This window comes from Podarcis raffonei, chromosome 10 (genome assembly GCF_027172205.1).
Source record: "Podarcis raffonei isolate rPodRaf1 chromosome 10, rPodRaf1.pri, whole genome shotgun sequence".
In the NCBI taxonomy this organism is placed as follows: domain Eukaryota; kingdom Metazoa; phylum Chordata; class Lepidosauria; order Squamata; family Lacertidae; genus Podarcis; species Podarcis raffonei.
Genome location: NC_070611.1, coordinates 36,477,928 through 36,503,638, shown reverse-complemented (window position 1 = coordinate 36,503,638; position 25,711 = coordinate 36,477,928). Strand labels below are relative to the sequence as shown.

The 25,711-nt window shown below is 41.9% G+C and overlaps 1 protein-coding gene across 6 annotated transcripts in view; it reads right to left on the bottom strand.

The window, feature by feature from the left end:
- Positions 1–9,364: 9,364 nt before the first annotated feature.
- The window catches only part of PTPRQ (protein tyrosine phosphatase receptor type Q), a 106,705-nt gene continuing 90,358 nt past the window's right edge, over positions 9,365–25,711 (bottom strand). For 3 of the 6 annotated variants that reach the window (XM_053404729.1, XM_053404730.1, XM_053404732.1), the window contains 8 exons: positions 22,238–22,328; positions 18,695–18,771; positions 17,581–17,715; positions 17,332–17,457; positions 16,313–16,461; positions 15,353–15,488; positions 13,615–13,738; positions 9,365–12,007 (listed from right to left, as the gene is read on the bottom strand). In XM_053404729.1, the coding sequence (XP_053260704.1) occupies positions 11,970–12,007; positions 13,615–13,738; positions 15,353–15,488; positions 16,313–16,461; positions 17,332–17,457; positions 17,581–17,715; positions 18,695–18,771; positions 22,238–22,328 (876 nt within the window). In that variant the 3' untranslated portion in view covers positions 9,365–11,969. Of the gene's footprint in view, positions 12,008–13,095; positions 13,739–15,352; positions 15,489–16,312; positions 16,462–17,331; positions 17,458–17,580; positions 17,716–18,694; positions 18,772–22,237; positions 22,329–25,711 lie in introns of those variants that run through there. The other 3 variants (XM_053404728.1, XM_053404733.1, XM_053404734.1) reach the window with 2 other exon arrangements.

The window sequence follows — 25,711 nt, the reverse complement described above, 5'->3', positions numbered from 1 at the left end:
ATTGAGCCACTTGCTTTTGATAACTAACAAAGCATCCCAATATGGCCACTCATCTCTGGCCTTTTTAAAAAAAGAACCCATTGGAAATTTGCAATATTGCCATGCCTCAGTACTTTGTGACCCTTGTCACCAACAACTTTGGCTGTATTTCTGTTCGGAATGAATATTGGTAGTTATGATCATATGAATTTACCTAGAGCATTACAGCGTTCTGTGTTGTGTGAGAGGGATGAAGGATAAGTAGCTTATAGGCAAGTAGGCTGAAGGCTCTAATATGATTATTCCTATGTTTAGACTTTCATGGACTTGCAGGCGTGATCACAACAGCCAGGACTTCCTCCTGTTTTGCACAAAAGACCTTGGTAAATTTCCCTTCAAAAATCCAAAAGACACAAGGGACTGTTTGGTCTTCCAGCTCACTTCCTATTTGCATTAGCTGGGCTTCTCCTGCAAAGAAATCATTATACCCCATGCTCACAGCAGCCATTTTGTGGCTGGCACTCACGATACTTTCTCAATGTACCAGATATGTCCACTGCCCTGAGCCATGTTGACCCCTGCTATGAATCCTCTCTGTCTAGAAAGAGAAAAAGAAGCAGTACAGGGAAAGCGTATAAAGGTCAACATAATAAATAGGTCCCAAGGTTGGGGTTTGGTTTGGCTTGGGCTGTTCATGTTTGCAAATATTTTAAAAGGATTTTACCACATAATCCTCAGACCAGTCCAAAATGTTTGGGTATCCATGTAAAAGTTGTGAAAATCCTTATCTTGAGATAATGGTACAGATTTGAGATCCTTGGATCTATGCAAGTCTCACATGATGTATATCCTATAAACAGATTCTGCTTTGAGCCCCTACCAAGAACGGAACAGAAAATAAGTGCACCTTCCTAATCTTTTCTACTTAAAGAGGTTTTCACACCTCATACTTTGCAGAAGACTCCTTACAAGCCTGTTAGCACAGAAAGACATAGGAAAGCTTTTTACAAATGGCTTCTGAGGGGAAATTGGTTCTTTATGGAGAAGCGGAGACAACCTTGGGTGTGACCTCTATTATCACACATAGTGTCAGAACTCCTTGCACAGCTGCAAAGCTGGCAGAGTATCCATAATACTGTACTCCCAACTGTACTCTCTGTAACTATGGATACAAGCTGTGCGACTAAGGCAACTAGAGTCAAATCGTTCTAAGAAATGCTACGGCCTCTCTCAGCACGGGGTCTCCCTTTCGGCTGCACACAAGGCCTTTGCAGTAACGTTTGGACTTCTTGGTCACCCTGAAACATTCTAGGTCACAAATCTTGCTTCTGTTGCCTTCTCATCTTACCTAGCTTCAAAATGGTTGCAGCTAGTCTCCATGCTACAGGCTATCTTAAGGACTGCCTTCACCCCTCTGAACCTGCCCTGTCTTTAAGTTCAGCACCGAAAGGTCCAGGTCTTCACCCCATCATTAGCAAACATTTCATGGGTGGGGAATGGGACCACTTTTCAGGGGTGATATTGTAGCTATGACTGCCAACATTCTATGGCTACTTCTTCCTCAACAGCACTTAGAACAACTGTGAGCACAAACATCATTGGAGACAATGAGGTGATGGCATGGAGATTGTTGACAGTGAAATGGCAGGCACATAATTTTTATTCGCTTATATTGTATGATTTGATATCAAACAGTGCAGTTAGTAGCTACTTGTTATCTCATATAGAGAGAGAGATAAAGAGAGCAACTATTATCCAAGCAAATAGATGAAGCTTTGATTGTATTTCCCATGCTTTGCAAAATGCAAAGGAACTGTCTTTCATTTGCTGGAAGGCCTATGCAATGTGTCTAGAGATCTGCCAGTCATGGCCACATATGCCTGAAGTTAAAGGCAAGAGCAACATTAGCTGTAAATGATTCCCAAAGCCACAGGGGTTGACTGGTTGGCTGTTGAAGATGCAAAGGCTTCAGTGTCCCAGGGTTCTTCTTACCAGCTATGGTGATCTTCCAAGAAAAGCACATTCTTAGAAGGGTTGGCACAGCTCCCACGGTCATTGGGGGAAATAGCAAGGGATTGCAATGCCACTCCTTCCTTCTTATTGGAACAGAAAGAGGAGGACATGTCAAACAACTGCTACACAGGAAAGTAGTAGAAATGGATGGATGGATGGATGGATGGATGGATGGATGGAGAAGAGGCACACCAGCCTAGGCAGAGGAGCACTCTGGAAATCCAAAGGTTTTACAAATGGAATGAAGGAACACAGGAAGCAGCCATGTATTAAATCAGACCATAGGTCCATTTTACTCAGTATCTTCTACACGTTCTGGCAGCAGCTTTCCAGGGTTCTAGACTCTGTGTGCATTTGCAGCCCTACCTGGGAATTGAACCTGGCATCTTCTGCATGCAAAGCACTGAGCTACGGCCTCCCAAACCACCAGACAAGACCCAGAATTAGCATTTTGGGATACCACACGTGGCACTCAAATAGGCACCCCCATGACTAGCTAGAATCTCTTCTCAAACTTCATGTATAGTGTAGTAGGCCAACAGCCCTTCTGGGTTGCTGAATTAAAAAAAGAACCAACAGCTGCTCATGTAGTTGAAGCAATAAAGGTCTAAAATAAGAGCAACAGATTCTTAATCATTGTTACATGCCCCTGGCAATTCGAAGTTCCTCTTGTAAAAATAAGTATTTCCCTCCTTCTTTCTGGAAAAGAATATACCACCAGGATGAACAAGGCAATTGTAGTGAACAGAGTAGATGCTAACAGTTTTAGTTTAGCATTTTAGGTGATTAGAATTTCACGTTACTACATCCTACCCACCTTCTGTACGTTCAAATTTCTGCCTATCTATCTATCTATCTATCTATCTATCTATCTATCTATCATCTATCTATCTATCTATCTATCTATCTATCTATCTATCTATCATCTATCTATCTATCTATCTATCTATCTATCTATCATCTATCTATATCTATCTATCAATCATCTATTTTGCTAAGTAGCTATTTGCTGAGGATATTGATAACATAGCTGCCTATGTTAACTGGCAAATAGAGTTCAGAAGACTAAAATTTATTAATGGATTCATGGTCTTTGCAGTCCTACAGTCCCTGGGAGGGTGTTGTATGGGCAATAGGAAGCATGGAATGTTTGTCTCTGAAAACAGGAACACCAACCATCAGAAAGAGAGATCCAGTGTTGAATATTTCCTTCCTCTCATGACAGAAACATCAGTTGACCTTGCTCTGCTGATACTGAAAGCAGGTTGGTTGGTTGGTTGATTGGCATCCGTCTTTCTTGGGAGACAATGGAGAATTGTGCCTTTGGGGTAAAGTCAAACTGTTGGAAGATTACAGCACCTACTGTGGCTGTAGAGACCAATATGGGAGAGAGATGTTTTGTTGCAGCTGGGGCACCCCAAACTAGGGGGAAAACTAGGAACATAGGAAGCTGCCTTATACCAAGTCTGATCATTGGGTCCATCTAGCTCAATCTTGTCTACACAGACTGTCCATGGCAAGATTTCAGGCATGAGACATTCACAGTCCTTGGAGAAACCAGAATTTTCTGCAGACAAGATGTTCTGCCACAGAGCTGAAGCATTTCCCTAAACTGCTGCTGGAACTGGCATAGTAAATTTGTCTTCCATTGTTCTCAATGGGAGGAGCAAACAAAAAACCTGGAAAAGAACAGAGAAGTGCAAGATGGTGTCATCCCCCTTAGTTACTTACTTCCATCCCACCTATGAGAGCTCAGCGAGACATTAAACAAGTGGCTCAATTGCCTTTTCCAATTGCCACTCCACTACAAGCCCCAAATCTCCAAATTTTCAGGTTCTTCCAGGGGAGTGTAAAATGAGGGGCAGGGGAGAAATTCCATTCAGTTCACATTTACAGGTGAACCTACCTAACTCCAGTGCCAGATTTATGTATAGGCTAAGTAGGCTGAAGCCTAGGGCCTCTAAATCTAGGGGGCCTCGCCAGCCCTCCCATTCCCCAGTGCCGCAGTCTCCCCTCTCCCAAAATTGCAAACCCAAGACTTCATGCAAGGGCAGGGTAACTCAGGCCCAGCAACTATAAGGGCTAGCCAGTGGGGCCCAATTTGAAGCAGTGGGGCGCAACTTGACTTTTTTTTCCTTGCAGGGCCCCAGTTCACAGCCAAAGCCTGCAAAATCTTATAGATATAAATAAAATGCATCTAGATTGCCCTGGTGCAGGGGCCCCCTTAGGAGCAGCCCGTGGGGCCCAATTTGGCCCAATTTGGCCCAATTGCTCCAATTGCCTTAAGGTCAGCCCTGATGAGACTGTGCAGGAGTTGGACTGACAAGCCCTGTGCCTTCTAGGTCCCTGGTGTCACCATTCAGAGTACAGACTCAAGGACTTGTTATGGAAATAAGGGGATGCACTTATTGGAAATCAGTTTTGTCACCTCTTCACCCCCAAAACCCCAAGACAATGAGCCCAGCCACCTTTTATTCACAGTTGCATAAGCACTACACTACAGCATGGCCATAAACTTGTACGTTCAACCGCTGAAGTATAAACCCAATATGTAGCAATGGAGATTTATGTTACTGCTGTACTTTGTGAATTACCTAAGAGCCACCAATAGGGAGCTCTAGAATCTGACAGCTAACCAATTGGGTACTACCAAACAGCGACCCCTATTGCTGAAAGCAGGTAACCAGCAGGGAATGCTTCAGCTCAGCCTTTGCACTGTTTACTGAACACCCCTTGCTGTGCAGATAATGGAGAAAGCTCGTAAATTGTATCTCTTTTGGCATTCTGGCTAACTCTATTACGCTGGTGTAAACCCTGGTGCACCAGAAGCCCAGAACAGCAGCAAAAAAAATCCGCTCATATGTCAGCAACTGATAAGACTTGTCAACCAGTTCTTCCAATTTATTGGAATTAAATTATAAAGCTCCAAAATACAGGCAAAAGAGATTAGGTCTAGGAAGAGTGAGGCATACAATGGGCACCACCACCAATGAAAAGGCCCTGCTCCATGTAACTCCTGCCCTGTCATTTGATAGAGTTCCCACTTGCCCTCCTTCTTGACATGGAATGCTCTCTATTGGAGTCTCCAGGTCCAGTACAAAGACCATAAGAAGGGAGAGCAGGGACCTTGAAGTTCCCAACAGCTGTTAAGCAAGCAAGCAAGCAAGCAAGCAAGCACACATGTCATCTTTGTCAAAGTCAGGTTGCCTATGTCCTGGCCAGCCCTGCACCCATTCTTCTTTTTGTACAATCTTTTTTGTCCTCAGTAACAAAAAATATATTCTCAGCAGAAAAGTTGTTTTCCTTCATTTGCAAGGAATCGTACAAAACAAAGTGGCACTAATAAAGAAAAGTTCCAGGATGGCAACAGAAAGCAAACTAAAAATGCTTTTGCAGTTCATCAAAACTATACAGCAATATCAAGTTATAGGAAAACTGGTGCTTCTAGTTGGTTAATTGGTTCGGCAACTTCAGCTAATTATTTCCCCCAAGAGTTAAATGATAACTAATCAGAGGCAGCTACAGGAGAGCTATGAGATTCAGGTGAGGGTCAGATGCCTTGTCAATCCCAGCAGGTATATAAGAGGACGACCCGGCCTGCCCTTCTTCTAGTTTTGAGGGTGGGGGATGGGGAGGGGCCTCACAAATGGAGCAGCCTAGGGCCTCTCTTCATCTAAATCCGGCCCTGCCTAACTCTTACTTTCTGAAAAAATATGTGAACTGAAACATAGCCATCCAAAATTGGCAACTCTGCTGCCACAAGGTCAGGTAAGTGCCCTTGGCTCACCCTGCCATCTTCTACTGCCTCTGGGTAGCAGAAGTGGGAGAGTGCTGCTCCATTTATACCCTGTTCACAGGCTTTCATCTGTACTGGGTTGGCCACTGAGGGAAGAGGATGCTAGACTAGAGAGACCTTTGGCCTGACCCAACAGGGGTCTTCTTCTGTAATTGATATATGTCAATTTCTCACCAGGGGGCAGAGGTAACTATGCCAGACTTCCAGCCAGAGGGTTAGAAGTCATGTGACTCAAGAGCCAATCAGCCGTTCATACTGCTTTATCATTTTAAAGGGATACACACACACACACACAGAGAGAGAGAGAGAGAGAGAGAGAGAGAGAGAGAGAGTGTATGTGTGTGTGTGTGTGTGTGTGTGTGCACGCGCGCCTTCCAATGAGCTCCATTTTGAGGTGGTATTTTGAAAAGAGAAATCCCCTTCATATGTAAGGTTATTCCCTGATCAGAAGTAATCTGAGGAGGGCTATTAGACAGGTTTATATTTTCATCACTACTGAGTGGTGACATTTCTGGCATGGGGCAGTAGATTACCTTTCAGCAAGTTGACCTTCACTGGCATAGAGCCTAAAAGTTAAATTTCACGATGAAGCATCCAACGCATTGTGTTAACAGGTTTGATAACGCCCCAGCTGACCCTCCCAGGGCACAAACATTCTGGGGGATTTGCAGCACCAAAATGGGATGGAATTGCATTGCAAAAGGACACTGGGTTTGTTTAGTTAGGTATAAGGAGACAAGAAAGCAACAGCAACAATTGGGCTGTTAATACACCCCAGACTAGTGACACTTTTCCAGGGGTTCTCCTGACCCCCCCCCCGCCCCAAGCCAATTTAAGGGGGCGCAGAGCAGCAGAAATGGGAAAGCCTCTTGCACAGGGCTTCTGCTGATGGGACTCCTTGGTTGAATCCCACCCAATGATTGGATTGTGAGAGTGAAGATTGACACAGTTACCACAACAATGGGGGCATGTTGCTCCTTCTCCCTGGTATTCACCCTATTCCAAACATCCTTTCTAAAGGGGTGGGGGTGGGGGAAATAATGAAAGAAGATGGGGGCCCCAAAGAATGCTCACCAGAGGTTCTATTGGATCCATTGCTGTCACTCAAGACACAGGTAGCCCTGGAGGTGCAGAGTGCCTTCCATCAACTCTTACCTTACAGTTAGCTGCCAATCAATCACTGGGCCACCACAGCCACTTCCCTCATTGCTGCACCCTTTCCAGTAACTTAGTGAGGTTACCCAGCAGTGGCCCACAAAGTGGCAGTAAAAACTTTTCCATACAGATTGGTAAGAGCTGTATGGAAAACACAGCATCCCAACAGGTAACCTGTCCGGGTCTTAATTAAGCTTCCCTCTGGGGGAAATTCACAGTTTCCAGGTGGAACTGAGCAGATTTCAAACAAATTTTGAAGGGGCCAGCTTTCAGATTTCAAGTGATGAACATGTGCTCAAACAGGATTCCTTTCTCCAAGTCTTCAGACTGAAATGTAGATGGTTCTATAGCCACAGTGTTACAACAGATGGAGGGGAAGAAGGGTAGAGATGCTGTGTTGTTTTAACAGGAAAAGACCAAAAGCAAAGCAATAGAGGAGATAAGGATTGTTGCATGACATTTATAGGGTTGGTTGAGGTGTTTTTTTAAGACAAACCCCAAAGTTGTTGATTTTTCTATTGACTTGCCTAAGATCCAGGACAAAGCGCCACCTTTCAGAAATCCCCCCGGGTGTCAATTCCGCCTTTGAGATCCCAGCAATGGCTGGAAAAGTCCGGATGTATGGAAGCCCTATTTCAGCATAAATATGGGGCACGTTTATGCTTATTAAAGACTGCAGGAGCGGAGTGCTAATCAGGACAGGCTGTGTAGTGACATGTGAGCTATGCAAGCCATTTGTGCCATTTCCAGGTCCCAATAATATAAATAAGCCTTTCTGGAACGTCCAGCATCTATCAGGGAGAGGAGAGGGGCAGAATAGATTAATTTAGTAGCAGCACTAAGAATAAAAACCTTGCCCCACTCCCCAACGCATGGAAGGCAGCCTGCTATAAATAGCCCCCTAAGTAACTGAGAGTGATGTAATTCCTTAACATATAGAAGATGAGGTACCCCTAAATAAGTTGACAGAAGAAAGTGTTTCACTCAAAGGAGACAAAATTACTCTTACCCAAAAGCTTGAGGGAAAGATGAAATAATCTTTATAATCAAGGGGGGAGGGCTTACCTGTAGCCCTCCAGAGGTTTTTGGACTTCAGCTCCCATCAGCCCAATGACTATGGATGATGGAAGCTGTAGTCTAACAACACTGGAAGAACCCTAGGATAAGCACAACCTGCTTTATATTAAATAGATTTTGAAGTTGCCTAAGTTAACATGTTTCAAACATTTTTAAACAAATTGGCGTGGCTTGGCAGTTCCTCTAAGAATAACACAGATACTCATATTCAAGAACTTGAGAGTATGAAACTAATGATACCTGATCAGGAAAGCTGATCAGGAAAGCATACGGATACCAAGTGCAAATAAAACCATGCTCCACATGTGTAGAGCCCTCCCTAAGCAATTTGTCAAATATGTGAAAGTAGATTTATAATAAATGGAGAACACGTGTTTTGAATGAGTCAAATGAAATGGGAGCTGCACAAAAATGGCTTGCCAAGGATATGAACAGCTGTGAGTATCACCTCTTCCTTTTCTTCTGCATTAAAAAGCGCCGTTATTTCTTTAGCCTGGCAGGTGAATTTACTACAGAGTTTGTCCTCGCAAAAAGAAATGTTCTCAGCACATCCTCCTTGCCTGGTGCATCGTCCTGTTAAACCCTTTCCTATACCGAGACTCTGATTTTGGTTTTTATTTCTGAAGCATTTTAAATTGGGCATATGTACTTAGTGGGATTTCAAAACTGCCACTTTCATCAGATCGAAGATCCGTATGTCCTACCACAAACTGCTTTTCAGGGTCCTTACAGCTTCAAAAGTGTTTTTCCATGGAACATTGATTAGATTGATTGTATTTCTTTCTATTCACATGAAATGCAAAACTGTTTATGAACAGTAGGTAAGAACAAAAAATAAGAACAGCAATAAACATAACAAAGGAACATCAAGCTTCAAAAAGCACAATTCCAAATTCTCATTTGTTAAAATATTGGCAATTTGTTAAAATATTCCTAAGAAAGTCCTGTAAGACTTTATGCAGAAGTGTGTTTAACTTGCAATTGGATTCAGACTGGTAGAGGAATAAACAACTATTCCATACAATCCATACAATCTGGGGGGGGGGGGGATTAAAAAAGAACCCAAGCAATGTTGCATGAATTGGACCTTGTACCCTTCCTCTCCCAAAATAAGGTCTGAACTGCCTAGTTGTTTGATCTCAACTTCAGGCAAAACTCCCTTAAGCTGGTACCTTCCAGATGTGTCAGACTACAGCATCATCGCTGACCACTGACTATGCTGGTTGGAGGTAATGGAATTTGCAGTCCAAATCATCTGGAAAGGAGCAGGGTGGGAAAGAATTTGACTCCATGAAGACTTTTCAAACGTAACTGAAAGAATTGTACATAGGAGACAACACGGTATTGAGAATTATATTGTATAATAAAATGTAAAACTTTATTTATTTATTTTACAGCATTAGAAAATTAGGAATGTGAGACAGTGTTTGTTTTTTTAATCACCAAGCATGTACAATTACCAAATGCATTGCAAAACGGAACAAGAAAACCAATAATCTCTGGTCGTCATTCCACGATGGGTTAAATAGCCCCGAGTGTCCCTGAAAAGCTACTGTGTGCCGAATAAAAGCTGAAAAATCTCCACAGTGTCAGAGGGGTGAGTTTTCAGCTGTTCAGGATCATAAGATAATATTTCAACTCCCATAAAACAAAGAGTCAAAACAGAAGAGCATACATTTAGGGAAATGTTATGATAATCCTGGAAGTCATCTTACTTCAATCAACCCCATCCTCTTAAGTCAACTGAGTTTATGGGATGGTAGCTTTCCCTCACAATCAACCACAAATAGGAGAGCAGATCTGCACACTGAATTATATACACCTGAGGAATACGAATGCTCTGCATCACATTTGGCTCATTTAGACATGTATTATCCTATAGTAATTTAGAGGTATGCGGAATGTGTCCAGAGCATTTCCTCAAAGGAAGGTTATAGGCCCTGATCCAAAGATGTGATCCACGCACAAAAGCAGGTTTCTTTAAACTTACCAGTTAACAAGAGAGCAAAGAAATATTAGACACACTTTCAAAATAAGTTGTCTGTTGCTTTCAGTAGTGTATCATTTGGATGTATGTTAATCCACATCGGGACTAAAATAAGCCTATCAATGAAAGGCATAGATTGGATTCATGCCCCATTTGCATGCAAGGATCCTGCTACGTATGTGGAAGCCTGCTTTGGTGGATAGGTTGCCATTTTTGGATTCGGACTCGCGGCTGCAATTCTGAAATAATCTGCTCATGTGTACACTCATAGGACTGTGTGTAGGTACATGGAGTAGATCAGTGATGACCAAACTTGACCCTCCAGCTGTTTTGGGACTACAATTCCCATCATCCCTGACTACTGGTCCTGTTAGCTAGGGATGATGGGAGTTGTAGTCCCAAAACAGCTGGAGGGCCAAGTTTGGCCATCACTGGAGTAGATGCTTCAGAACTGTGCCCCAAAGTGGGCAGAGTGATGCACATTAAAGCCAACTGAAATTAATGGGCATAAAACCACATGTATCAGTATTGCAGGATTGTGGTCATTATGTTTTTTAAGGTGAGCATGGTAAAATATTTTATCTGTACACTTCTAGTGGCAATATAGTGCAAGTTTAGCATTCTTTTTCATATTATTTGCAAATAGATCCCCTCCCCAGAAGCAATTAACTTGGAAATGCACTATATCCCACTACAGTTCAAGAATTGGCTTTTACATTGGGTGAAAGCTCATATATAATGTTGTGGCTGCTGAGACCAATATGGGAGAGAAATGTTTTGTTGCAGCTGGGGCAGAGGAAGGTGTCTGGTTGTGCTGCTGTATAACACATAAAAGCAGCACTGCAGGGTGATCAGGAAAGGTGGAAGGCCTGTCTGAGCTACCATATTGTTTCAACCAGATTCCTCTGAGAATCCCACACGAAGGGCACAAGGCCTTTGCTTGCCATTGCTCACCAGCAAGTACAGATGGCATATACCCACCCTAATTTCTAGCCACTGGTAGAGTTATCACCTAAGAATTTGTCTATCCTCCTTTTAAAGCCATCTGAGCGAGTAGCCACTGCCACATTATGTGGCAGCAAAAATCAGTTTAACTATGATCTGTGCGAAGAAGTGCTTATCTATTCTGCATCTCCTGCCAGTCAGATTCACTGTATGACCCCCAGGTTACAATGCATTATCACTGCACTGTGTATTGCTTCATCCACAGAACTGAGTGTTGGAAGCATGGAAATGTACAGCAGTGGTGATGTTATATTATGAGTTATATTATTCTAGGTGTTACTGAGAAGAGGAGAGAAAGGGACATGAAACAGCAGCCGCTTAAGTGTCTCTTGTAATGCCTAGTTAGTCCCTAAATCACAAGGAAATTAGTGAGAGAAAGGGTTGTATTCAATGTAACACTAAGGCTAGGGTTCTGTAAGCAGAAGGATTTTTCTTGTGCGACGTAACCTTCTTCTCCCCCTTTCTTCTCCCACCGTGTGCACCCTAAATCTGTTCTGGGACTTCCCTCAACCCTACAGAACAGATTTGGGGATGCCATTGGGCACACATGGGAATGGGGGCTTCCATTGTGTTGATGGGAAGCTATGTGCTGGCTTCTGCAAGCATAATTTAGCTGGATACGGATCACAGCATACAGTTAAATGCTTACATTCTATGGCTATCAATGGGACTTATTTGTGATTAGCCATTGCTGGACTGCACCCAATACATATAACAATTTTGTTATAACAACAGGACTAAACTCTGTACAAAAGTATCATTTAATAATTTATAGTATTTATGAAGGCACATAAATAGAGTATAAACTATAACATTATTATTCTTACAAAAATTAATATTTGCTGTTAGTTCATTGTAAGAGGGGGGTTTGTTTTGGCCCCTGAATTATTGATTTTTTTATTTTTTAAAAAACCCAAAACAGTTGTTTCTCAAAACGTAAGGTTTTTATCTGTTTTTTTACATGGTGGTTTCTTCCCACTCTAATTCCACATCACCTAGAAAAGAAACAGACACAATAGTTGAAAGTTTTTGAAATTAATCTCAACCGGTCACAGAAAATGGTTTAGAACAAATTAAGAATTAAATTATAAAAACATGTAGCTTCGACCGTTCCTGGTGCCACAAGCAAAGGGAAGGTAATGTAAATTTTCTGTTCTGCAATTTTCTGTTCTGCAATCACCATAGTGAAGCACAACTTGCTTATTGCTACCTTCCGTTTGTGTCACAGAGCCACCCTACTTTACAGTGATGGGAGCTGGGGAAGATCCACTGGTGTAGCAAACATCAAATCCTATGCAGGCAAGATGGTGTAAGTGGTGGTGAGCTTTTTCTTTTACCCTCTCGCTGACTGCATGCCTAGGGCAGATGTAGTCCATTCCTGGGGTGTACCCCATGTCAGGGAAATGAAGGGGCTTAAGAGGCAGTGTCTTTGCACCCCCCAACCATTGAAAAGCTGAGGATGATAGAGCTGGAAGTGAAGGCAGGAATGTATCAGAAAACAAGAGCAGAGTGATCAGGAGGGGCAAAGCCATGGAGCGCTTTGAAGGCATAGATGAGGAGTTTCTGCTGAAGCCAGTATGGAGGGAAAAGAAGAGAGCTGGGTGTTCATCAGTATGTGGATGATACCCAGCTCTACCTCTCTTTTAAATCAGAACCAGTAAAGGCAGTGAATGTCCTGTGTGAGTGTCTGGAAGCAGTTGGAGGATGGATGGCGGCTAACAGATTGAGGTTGAATCATGACAAGACAGAATTACTGTTTTGGGGGGACAGGGAGTGGGCAGGTGTGGGGGACCTCTGGTCTTGAATGGGATAACCATGCCCCTGAAGGACCAGGTATGCAGCCTGGGAGTGATTTTGGACTCACAGCTGTCCATGGAGGCGTAGGTCAATACTTGGCACGGTACAGTGGATGCTCGGGTTGCGAATGTCTGCGCACGTGTGGGTTGCGATTCGGCGCTTCTGTGCATGTGCAAAGTGCGATTTAGCACTTCTGTGCATGCACAACTGCCAAAACCCGTAAGTAACCTATGCCGGTAATTCTGGGTTTCGGCAGTCCGTAACCTAAAAAACACAACCTGAAGCATCTGTAACCCGAGGTATGACTGTACTGAATATGGAGAGCAAAGAGAAGTCAAAGGTAAGGCAAAGATTTCATGCATATTCATTAAGGTAGATGGTGACATTGTTGATGGATGTGGAAGGTATGTGAGAAGAGGAGGGCTTAGTAGGAAAGATGAGAAGTGCAGTCTTTTGTTTTCATTTTTTCGAGATGACAAACATCCAAGTGGAAACACCAGTCAGACAAATGGAGATGCAAAATTGTGTGGAGGGTGGAAGTTCTGTAGTAAAGAGACAGAGCTGGATGTCACTGGCATACTGATCATAATGAAATCCACGGGATTTAATGAGTTCATCCAGTGGCAGCTTGTAGACAGAGAAAACTAATTGGGTTTCCCCCCCAAAAGGGCAGAAAACCATAAAAACAAATAAACCCCTGAAATCAAATAATGTTTCTCCATGCATGCTACTTCAATATGGGCAAACACTTGCACATGGCAACCTAAAATAGCCCTCTGTTTTGGTACAGTGTATATTTGTTTACCTTCCATGGCATCAAAAGAGTCCATCTTTTGCAGTACTGAATAATTAACAAAACACACAGGCTGACTGCTCCTCTTGATTGTCAATAAATCCAAAACGCACTGGTGCAAAAATATGTACTGTGCCTGCAAGGTTTGAAAATTAAAGGTTTCTCAGTTTAGCTTATTTATGCATGAAGAACTTGCTTCTAATGGGAAAATGTTTTGAAGTTATTTTGGAATTTATACAAAGAGCGCTTCTAGAACAAAGAACATTGTTACAGTGAATTCATGTTTTCCCAGACTCCAAGAGGTTATCTGAATAATATTTGGGAAAGTGGGCTTCCAGGAAAATCAGAAAATTTATAGGTAAGCATCATTTGTAGGGTTGTCCTCCCAAAAGTTACAACTGTGGAAGAAAACATCTCAAAATTATAATCCCAAGAAAAAGGTCAAGGTAAGACCTGCTTTGCTGCCACCAGGTAGAATCGGTTTGGGGACATCCTTTGCTTGCAGGAGATGCTGCAAGGAGCTTGGCCCTGACTCCTGACCTAAGGAGAAGATGATATTCCACAGGCTATTAAAATGCTCTCTGGGAGCCCAGGGAGAATTGACACATATTTTGATGCATCGTTGTATATGCCAGGGATGCAGAACCTGTAGCCATCAAGATGTTGTTGGACTACAGCTCCCATCATCCCTGACCATTGGGCAATTGACTTCTGACAAGCACACAGAGTGCAAACACAACTGAGTGTATGTATGGGGGGGGGCTGGTTTGATTTCACTGCACACAGGTGGTATAGTGACAATAAAGGTTTATTTATTTATTTATTTTTATTTATGGTGGTTGGAGATGATGTGGGCCAGAATCCAACATCTGTTGGACTCCAGGGCTCTCCATTCCTGGTGCATGTACTTAGCTAAGTTCCAGCTGGCTCTCTGTTGCAACATTGTAGATGAAATCCAACTCAGCACTATACAGTATATTTTAGCTTGCCCTTTTTTACATTTCTCTTGGTGGGTAACAAAATGTTTCTCTGTCTCTGTCTCATTCCCTCTCTCTCTCTCTCTCTCTCTCTCTCTCTCTCTCTCTCTCTCTCACACACACACACACACACACACACACACACACACAGCATCATTCTACTAGTTTAACAGTTTATAAGTATCCAAAAATTCACTTAGAAGCCATTTACAGGATGAGAAGGAAAGCAATGCTGATTTTAAATTATTATAATTATTGTTGTTGTTATTGTTATTATTGGTGCTTTTTCTGGGGGGATGCAGGGGGATGCATACCCCTAAACATTTTGTGAATCTACGTTTGGCCTCATTGAGGGGCAGTATTTCAATATGAGAAGGAAAATGAGAGTACCCCTAAACATTTTTTTAGAACAAAAGCACTGGTTATATCCATTAATATTTTGGAAACTGCACACTCACCCTTTTCTGTACTGCATCAGACTTTTAGGAACGGATATGAGAAGAAGCACAAAGGAGGATTGCATCTGTTTCTTGCTATGTGCATCAACAGAACTGTGCATGATACTGCAGACTCTAAACCCAACCACCCCAATAAAGCCTTCTCCCCAGAATGCTGCTTTCTATGTGTTGGAGTTTTTATTTTTTCACGCAGCAGCAATTTATCATTTGAGCCATCATCTGCAGTCTAAAGAGCTACAGTCCAAGGGAGCAGGCTTGCGATCTCAGCTGCTATTTGTGACAAGTAGGCCATAGCATAGATTCTGAGCATCTTACCAGATTTTGTACCATACACATCCTTTCACTTCTCAGCTCAGCTACAAGACCATAGATATCCACAAAATCATGGTCATTTATATGCTGTGTTAAATGGTCCAGGGCGATATAAACTCCCGTTCTTCCAACTCCAGCACTATAAGGAACAAGTCAAGACTGAAGTATTTTCACATGAATGTCTAAAATCTCTAATGGAAAATCACAGTTGCAATAAAAAGTAGATTACAGTTTTGACTAAATATAGACAATGATTATTTATTTTTAGGTGTACTTATGTCGGTGAAACCGAACAAGGTGCCCCAGAATCTTTTATTGACTAAGCGTTATTGCATTCCCAGATTGGTACTATGGTATCCAATCAAAACAGAAGGAAGTTGCTGGCCTGGATTCACTCCTAATAGGGGTAAGAGGGTAAGTGCCCTAGCTTATGTTAATGAAGGCTTTTTACTGCAATTGTCATTGGACTCACAGTCATTCCTAGCTCCATGCTGTTCTCCAACTGATGGTTCTCATTCATAGATATCTGCTGTGCTACATGAAGTAGGTTCCTCCAGACACTTCATTGGTGTTGAGCTATGGATTGCATGTTGCATGTTTTTCTTTTCTCTCCCCCACCCTCCCGTTCTAGCCATAAAGCAACATGCCTAGTGTCTGCCATATCTAGAAAGAATACGCAATGCCCCTAACTTAGCTTCATAGTCTCACTATCAAAAGTGTTCACTAGGCCGCACCTTTTTTATTATTGGCTTATCACTTGCTTTGTTTACAGGCATGACACAGGCTTTCATTTTATGTACTGAATATTTTGTTTCCTGCTTATTTTTATGTATATGCCCTTAAGAATGCTATTTGTTACTGTACACATGTATGCTATATTATGTGGGGGTTGGGGTTAGGAGGAATTAGATGAAAAATATATAAAATCCCTTACATTTTTTACAAAGGAAAATAATTTATTACCTGCAGTGAACAACTATGGGTGTGCTATCATGTGCTCGGCTAGCACGGATCAGCTTTACAAAATGGACTAATGATGCAGTCGTTTCAGGTACTCCATGTTCAGGCCAGGCTGTGAAGTTACACTGACGTACCATCATACAATCCCCATGCTTCCAGATACAAACAGAAAGAAGCAAGGTTTTATTTCAGAATGGCAAACACTTTCAACTGCAGCTTGAGAGGCCACACATAACTGGGCTAAATTCAAGTAAGATTTTGTTTATGAGACCCTACTAACTAAGCCCTCCCGCCTACAAACCCTGATCTTGACTGGATTATCTTATCTGACAAACACAATTAAGCATTGATAATGCAAAGAACAAAAATCAACCATCCTAAGAAGTAATAGACTCGGTTGGAAGACCAACATTGTAGGTGATTGTTCTGCCTCTGACAGAAGGTAAAAGTAAAGGGACCCCTGACCATTAGGTCCAGTCATGGACGACTCTGAGGTTGCGATGCTCATCTTGCTTTACTGGCCGAGCTTCCGGGTCATGTGGCCAGCAGGACTAAGCCGCTTCTGGCGAACCAGAGCAGTGCATGGAAATGCTGTTTACCTTCCCATCGGAGCCAAGCTGTTCGAGTACCAAGGTACCACTGTACAGTGGTACCTCGGGTTACATACACTTCAGGTTACAGACTCCGTTAACCCAGAAATAGTGCTTCAGGTTAAGAACTTTGCTTCAGGATGAGAACAGAAATTGTGCTCTGGCGGCGCGGTAACAGCAGGAGGCCCCATTAGCTAAAGTGGTGCTTCAGGTTAAGAACAGTTTCAGGTTAAGAACGGACCTCCGGAACGAATTAAGTACTTAACCCGAGGTACCACTGTATTTGGAAGCATAACATTCAATATAGTGTATTCATAATGGAATAATAAATATTATGGATAGCTTGATATGTTTTGAATTAAAATCAGAAGTGTAAGCAGCATGGTTTTCACAGAAACGGTAACAACTTTAAAAAAAATCACCAGACCTTACCCTTTCAATCTTTAAATCCCTGATGGTCCAGTCTATTTGAACGTCTTCTACTAATTTGGTAATCACTATATCTCCAAACACAGTCACTGGTATGTTGTCTTCAGGCCAGTATTGATGACATCTTATCTGCAATCAGTATGGAATAAAGTGGCTTATTTTAGGGAGGGGGGAATAACAACATGAAGGCTTTTTGAAAGGCAATTGGCAGTTACCAAATGTATTTCTTAAGTTCATATATTGGTAACTTACCCGTCCTTTTTCAAAACACTGAGTAAGCATAACAAGGGTTTTTGCTCTTGTTTCCCATACCATTCTCCAGAAATCCCCCACTGTGCCTGGTAATGGTCCTTGAGTAGCAATGAATTCATTTGGACATAAATAGCCCTAAAGAAAAGATGAACCATAGCAAATGCTTATAAAGAAAAAGAGCGAAAACGATACATTCAGCAAGCCATCTCATTTGCAGCCTATGACTATATTAAGAGAAATGCACCTATTATTGCAGGAGGTTCTTCAGCAACTCAGTGCATTCCTATGGGTGTTCAGAAGGAACTAGCCTCTACATTTTGGAACTAGAGAGAAAGATGTAGGAATCTTTTACTGAGCCTATGAACTCTTAAAAATATTGTATGTCGGGGTATTTATTTATTACAATTCTAAACAGCTCATCCTCTCAAAAGAGCCCAGCACAGTTTACATCATGGTCAACTGAACTACAATAATTAAAATATTTAAAACAGAGTATCAAAAAAAATCCCACATGGATGGCATCAGCGCTCTCATGTGCAGACACATACACACAGAGAGAGAGATGACAGAGTGGTGGAGAAAGCCCTCACTCTGCAGAAATCTTTATATCAATCTTCTTCATGGGTTTGATATATAGTCAGAGATACATTTGGTATATACTGCATTACAAATGGAGGCTGGTATTGTTTGCTATGCCTTAGTTTTGCTGCTTTTCTGTAAAACTGTAAGAAACCAGCCCTCTTGGATCTGGCTGAGGGTTCATTTAGTCCAGAGCCTGCTTCCAACAGCAGCTTTACCAACTGAGAGAGCACATAACAAACGTAACATTTTGCACCCCTAAGTTACAGAATCTCACCTCATTCTTGCAGGAGAGAGGATTAACATAGCTTTTCCTTGCCACCTGTTCTGTATATAATGTATCAGGTGACTAATAAACAGCTGTGCATTATTTGACCTGTAACTATTTAGATTTTTAGTTGACTTCTGAGCATAATTCCATAAAGAACTAATCATTTTCTGCATAAAATATATTTGTTTCAAACCACACACACACACACACACACGCTAAAAATAGGAAGAATGTGATAACAATTACAAATGATCCCAAACTTACAGACACATAACTAGCATTGATGTAATCCGATCCAGGTATGCTAGCATCAGGCATCAGCTTCACTCTGTTGTTGTTATCTGTACAACGAAAATAAAGTCAATGAAACTAAATATGCTTGTTTCTTCTACAGTGGAACCTCGGGTTACGAACGTGATCCGTGCAGGAGGCACGTTTGCAACTCGCAGTGCCACGTCTGCACACACGCCTGATGCAATTTGGTGCTTCTGCGCATGCGCAAAGCGCGGTTTAGTGTTCCTGTGCATGCGCGAGCACCAAAACCCGGAAGTAACTTCCGGGTTTCAGCGCATTCGTAACCCGAAAACGCACAACCTGCAGCTATCGCAATCCGAGGTATGTCTGTAATTGTTTCAAACCACTTGACCTATATGTTTATACTCATATTTACATATGTTATAGTGTTGATTTTCAATGGGGTACAGAAATACTGTAAGGGTCCTAATATGACACTAAAAACAGTATAAACCTGGAGTAAAAAAAAATTCTACACTTCTTTGTTATAACTGCCGTCTTTGTGTCCAGCACGTTCTTGCAGTTTACGTACCTTTTGACAGATAATTACTGTTGTGGTTCGAGGACCCGACCCCCGCGAAGTGAAATGAAGACACAAGACAAGTGATATAAGGTTGATGGGCTAGAAAAGGCCACAACTTTATTGATTACAGCAATGAAAAGGTATTGGCTTAGGCATTGGATCGAAACAAGTGGGTTTATTCACCAGTAGGTGGAGCCTGTTGATGCTAATCCAACTATAGGCTCACCCCTGCTGTCACCGAGGGTCGTGCCATGGCCTCCCGCCAAGCAGGCATCGGACAGAATACACGACCGCCAGATTCCTTTAACGGAATACCCCTAAAAATTGAAGGCATAGGCGATGGCCACACCTAGCACTTCGACACACAACACATTATTCCAATGCCTAACCTACCCACCAATACCACAAAAGTTGTGACGATTGCTACGAGGTAGGCGAAAAAACCAAAAAGCCTAATGCCAAATGGAAAAACTCCTACCAGGCCCCCCGGGCAACCAGGGCGACCAACCTAAGGTCCATAGCAAGGCCAATCACCTAAGCCCTAACTAAAAGGGAGTGGAGGGTGGGTGACTCACGACGGGACGAGGAGAGGAATGAGGCCAGGGAGAGACTGGCACTGCAGCAAAAGGCTGCTGAACACGCCCCCTCCACGGCACCTGGTTGGGTGGCCATCGGGGGGGCGTGAGCGCCAGCCAGGTGAGCTGGATGACTATATTCACCTACCTTCTGCCACTGTTAAAATGTGTAACTGGGGGGGGGGGTTAAAGGTTTGAGCAGTTCTTTACAGTATTTGTCATTTCTGCGTAGCCATGATGTAATAAGAACTCCAAATATGGTTCTTCCTCACTCCTGAATGTGTAAACATAATGCCCATTTCTAGTCTTATGTAGTACAAATAAAGTATGCTAGAATATATTTCAAAACTTAGGGTTCACCCAGACTTCTCCTTGTCTGGTCGCTTTACCCAGTCTTTACCACTGAATCAGAGCAAATGTCTACCGGGTTTTCTGCAGACTGACATTCGGTGAACTGACATCTGATTCAGCGCTAAAGCACAGGTTTCCCCAGGGAAAGCGGTGGGGCAAAGAGAAGTAAATCCAACTGAATTCAATGGTGCTTGCTCTAAGTTAAGTGTGGTTAGCACAGGGCCGGATTTAGGTTTGATGAGGCCCTAAGCTACTGAAGGTAATCGGGCCCTTTATATGTCCAGCTGTCCTTTGTCAACAATAAATTGTTGCTGTTTTTTGTGTTGAATATATGCTATATGGTAACATATGGACCTAATAGGTATCTAAAGCCATTTGCACATTGCATCATAGGGGGCCTACACAACACAAAACACTGTTGCTGTATGTAGGGTTTTTTTATTTGTTTTTTTATCTTATATTTTGGAAATGTACATCCAGTTTTCCCCCCTTAATTTTTTTGGCGGTCCCCAAAAGTGGGGCCCTAAGCTATAGCTTGTTTAGCTTATACTTAATATGGCACTGGGTTAGCATTTCAGCCTTAAACTGTTTCCTATTCTGAATTTTAAAAGCAATAGAACACATCCTTCATTATTGTTCATCTTACACAGAAAGAAGTGAATTCCTCTATTACCTGTGGATTTTATCTGTGCTTCTTTGGCTAGCCTCTTTGCCAAAATGGGGGGAAATGACTGCCCATTTCTTACCACCCAAAATCTTTATTTCAAAAGTAAAGTAAATTTAAAGCTCCTTTCCTACTGCCTCCCCCCTGGAGGTTTCCTTGATTTATAGCAAAACTGTCCCTCCCTGATGCCTGAAACAAGATAGGATGACTAGTTTATACTGAACTGTGAAATCAAGGTGGTGAAAGTGGCTGCAATCCTAACCCCATTTACTTGAGAGTAAGCCCCACTAAATTCAATAGGTTTTACTTTGGAGTAGACATGGTTAGGTTTGCAGCCATGGATGCCTTTGTGATGGGTAATTAATCAGTTCATTAATTTTTTTGTCTTTAAGCTGTCACGAGGCTCTTTGCTGTTTTTGCTGCATAAAAGACCAATACTGCTACCCTTCTGGAAATTCATTAACTTTGAAAGGAAACATGCAGGGGATGTAGATATCTTGTAAATATCTGTTGATGGCTGAGATGTACGTTAAAAATATGCATATATTTGCCTTGCTGGACAATGATATAAACACACACACATGTGAAAATGAACATTGGAATGGACTGAGGCATGTTTGTATATGCCCAGCCCTAAACCATTTTGACCGCAGATTTTATTTCTATGAACCACTTTAGTATTCTCTAAATGAAAAGTGGATTTAAAATGATTTTAATAAAATAATTAAAATAAGGTAAAAAAAATAAAACCTCTGAAACAGATAACAGGAACAGCTGTTCTAAAAAGTTAATAGCACAGAATGTGGTTACATTAACAGAGGAATGCCTTGCCCCCGTCTCACATCGCAGCTAATGCTTAAAATAATAGTGGCATTTCTGTCTTATTAACTGAAAAATGAAGCAGTGTTGACTACAGAGAGACAGACCCCTGTCTCCTATGATAAAATTCTATCCTCAACTTATAAGTTACCATATATTCACTCTGATCTTTCGGAAAACTCTTACACAGCACATTTACAAGTATCTTAAGAAAGCATCGCCATATTTAAAGGGAAACTGCCAACAGGTGGATTTCACCTTTTTATTTACAAAAAAAATATTTTTCACTAAGCATAAAATAAAGATGTTGATACCACTTTGATTATGTTACAAAGCTAGAAACTTTTTGAGACTATATAAATACCAGCACCAGTTTAATGGCTGTGAGTGAAAGCAAAAACTTAATTATAAATAATCTTTACTTTAGAAAAAACCCCACAAAACTCTCAAGTCTGTAATAAGAAATTATCATGTGGTAACCACACTTCTTCCCAAACATTACAGTGAAAATAATAATAATAAAAGTTTAAGACACTTTTTAGCTAGTGGGGAGAAAGAATGATTTGTAAAACACAACATACATGGCTTGATGTTGGGAAAACGGTTTTTAGACCTGTTCCAAGGAAGATCAGCATCAGCTGAGGCAAGATCTGGAAGAAACTTGGGAAGTTCCTATAAAACAACATATACTGTACGTTAGAATGTCTTTGGGGTTGCTTTGTAGATCAGCAATGTAAATATAATATGAAATTTGTTCACTGAGTGGCATACACAATATTACATTTATAGATGCATAATACAATCTTAAAAAGAAGTTCCTAAACGCTAGCAAGGCTATTTGTCTTTGCCCCCCAAAATAAGTTAATATACCTGATAAATGTTTTTGCAAGGTACAAAAGGGAGTAAATAGATCCACTATTTATTTATTTTTTAGAAAGTCTCAGATAGAAAAACTTATTAAAGTTACATGTCATCCAAAGTGAAAATTAACTTTTCTAAAAAAAGTTATTAAAAAATATTTTGATGCATTTTAGCATTTATATGTCTAAAATAAAATGTGGCAATGATACCAAAATAGAATTCAGGTGAACCATTCCAGTATGAGGAAGGATTTGGAGGGGTTGAGGTGTATTGAATTTCTAAGGACAGCTGGTAACATTACAGAAGCCTTTCACCTCACTGTCAACCCTTGTTACAACAGCAGTTTCAGATGCTAAACTACAGAATAGACTGTCAGGCTGAACAATCTAAGCTTATATGAACTTTCACCTTGGAAGTCAAGATGAAGTCGGAGTGCCACTTTCTGTGTTTTTGTGTGTGGCTTTTAATGGAGGGAACTAAATAAGGAGAAAGCCTTTTCCTGAGTTGCTTCCCTTGTAGCTATGATGGCCTCATGCTTTGCTACAGTATGAGAACAAGAAAGTATTTAATCAAACATGGGCGATTGGCAATTTGTTATTCCTCACTGACCTCTGCCTCAGTTCAGGAAGGACAGGAAGATGTATATTGGGCATAACGAATAGGGATAAGGAAATACATGAATGAATCACAGCCCAGTTCAAAGTATTAAATGTAATCTACAATGCAAGGGAATAGAAGTGGCATGGCCAGGTCACATAAAAAGTAGGGTACCTCAACGACTACTTTTAAAAAATTCTTTAAAAAGCAAATAAAAGCAAATTGTTATGAAGATTCGTTTCTTTCACCACCCACCTATCCTCAGCAATTTTCATTTATTTCGACTTCCTGCCAACACTGCCATTTGTTTTCTTGAGGTAAAATACTCGCATTCAAACATATTTCCATAAACAACTCAACGCTCATCTAGCACCAATTGAAAATGGACTGAAGTTATGGGGAAAGTTCAAAACTTTGCAAAGCAAAACTATACCATGGATAATTATTTCCTCCTACCAGCTAATGTAAGGGACGCGGGTGGCGCTGTGGGTTAAACCACAGAGCCTAGGACTTGCTGATCAGAAGGTCGGCGGTTCAAATCCCTGCGACGGGGTGAGCTCCCGTTGCTCGGTCCCTGCTCCTGCCCACCTAGCAGTTTGAAAGCACATAAAAGTGCAAGTATTATTATTAGTGCTAGTTTACTACTATTTTAACAGAGTAAGGTAAAGGTAAAGGGACTCCTGACCATTAGGTCCAGTCGTGACCGACTCTGGGGTTGCGGTGCTCATCTCGCTTTATTGGCCGAGGGAGCCGGCATACTGCTTCCAGGTCATGTGGCCAGCAGGACTAAGCCGCTTCTGGCGAACCAGAGCAGCGCACGGAAACGCCGTTTACCTTCCTGCCAGAGTGGTACCTATTTATCTACTTGCACTGTGTGCTTTCGAATTGCTAGGTTGGCAGGAGCAGGGACCGAGCAACGGGAGCTCACCCTGTCGCGGGGATTCGAATCGCCAACCTTCTGATCGGCAACTCCTAGGCTCTGTGGTTTAACCCACAGCGCCACCCACGTCCGTATTTTAACAGAGTAGTGTGCTACAAATGCAACTCTCAGTTTCCCTGTCCTAGTAAGATGGAATTTCTGCTCTTGTTGGAAAAAAGAGCTCTCCATGCACTGTTCAGAAGTATCTTATGGCGAGTTCATTATTACATGCAGACCAAGACTGCTTAAGAACCATGACCAAGAATCTGTAGGAAATACTATTCATCTTATCACTCTTTTGTTATTATTTCCTAAGTGAGTGAAACATTATAATCCAATAGTATAACTGTCAATCGATTTTTTCTTCTTCATTATTCACAGATCCAGACAATGAACACTTCATGGCAAATCTATAAATCCAAAATAATAAAGTCACTGGAGAATGATAAATGATTTTTAGGATAGTAAATGACTCCATGTGCTGGTAATGATGAACACGCTACTGAGATAACAAAAATGATCTATTTCTGAATTTTTTTAAAAAAACGATAGCCATAGAAAATAAGTTACTTACAAAAACAATGAAAAGTCCAAGACTTAAGCATAGTTTTGGCATGACATAGCTATTATATAAATTTCACACACTCTTTGGAAGACCTATCTGCTTTCAACAGGAACAAAGGCTCTTGATGCTACGAGATGAGACATTGCTGGTTGTGATCATACGTAGCGTAATCCATTGCAGACTGCAGCTATGACACCTTACAGAGATGAGCGGGTGCTAAACAAGAGTAACTCTCATTTATCTCGGAGGGATTTATAAAAGAAAAGCGTCTGGAAGGTTGGTGAAGGCTATAGGTCAGTGGTGGAGCACCTACTTTGCCTCCAGATTCAATTCCTGAGAGAGACTCTCTGAGAGAGGTAAAGGTAAAGGGGCCCCTGACCATTAGGTCCAGTCATGACCGACTCTGGGGTTGCGGCACTCATCTCACTTTATTGGTCGAGGGAGCCGGCGTACAGCTTCCGGGTCATGTGGCCAGCATGACTAAGCCACTTCTGGCGAACCAGAGCAGCGCATGGAAACGCCATTTACCTTCCCGCCAGAGTGGTACCTATTTCTCTACTTGCACCTTGATGTGCTTTCAAACTGCTAGGTTGGCAGGATCAGGGACCAAGCAACGGGAGCTCACCCCGTCGCGGGGATTCGAACCGCCGACCTTCTGATCGGCAAGTCCAAGACTCTGTGGTTTAACCCACAGCACTCCTGCCTAAAACCATACAGAGCTTCTGCCAGCCAGTATGGACAATACTGAGCTTGATGGAACAGTGTTCTGATGGTATAAGGCAGCTCCCATTGATCTCTGTGTTCCCAGGCCTGAGATAGGACTCCAATGTGAATTATTATTCTTTCCTAGAGGGCATTCAACTCACCCATGTTTGGGCTGCTGGGAGGAGGAAATTTCACCTGCTTCAAGATTCTATACCATCCTGAAACTTTGTGCCCATTTTCCAGATACTCCATGTCTCCTGCTGGGGACCCTTTCCCAGTCTGAGAATGACTCGTTTAAAACTCCTTTCAAATTACAGTGGTACCTCGGTTTATGAACCTAATCCATTCCGGAAGTCCATTCTTAAATTGAAACCGTTCTTAAACCAAGGCGTGCTTTCCCTAATGAGA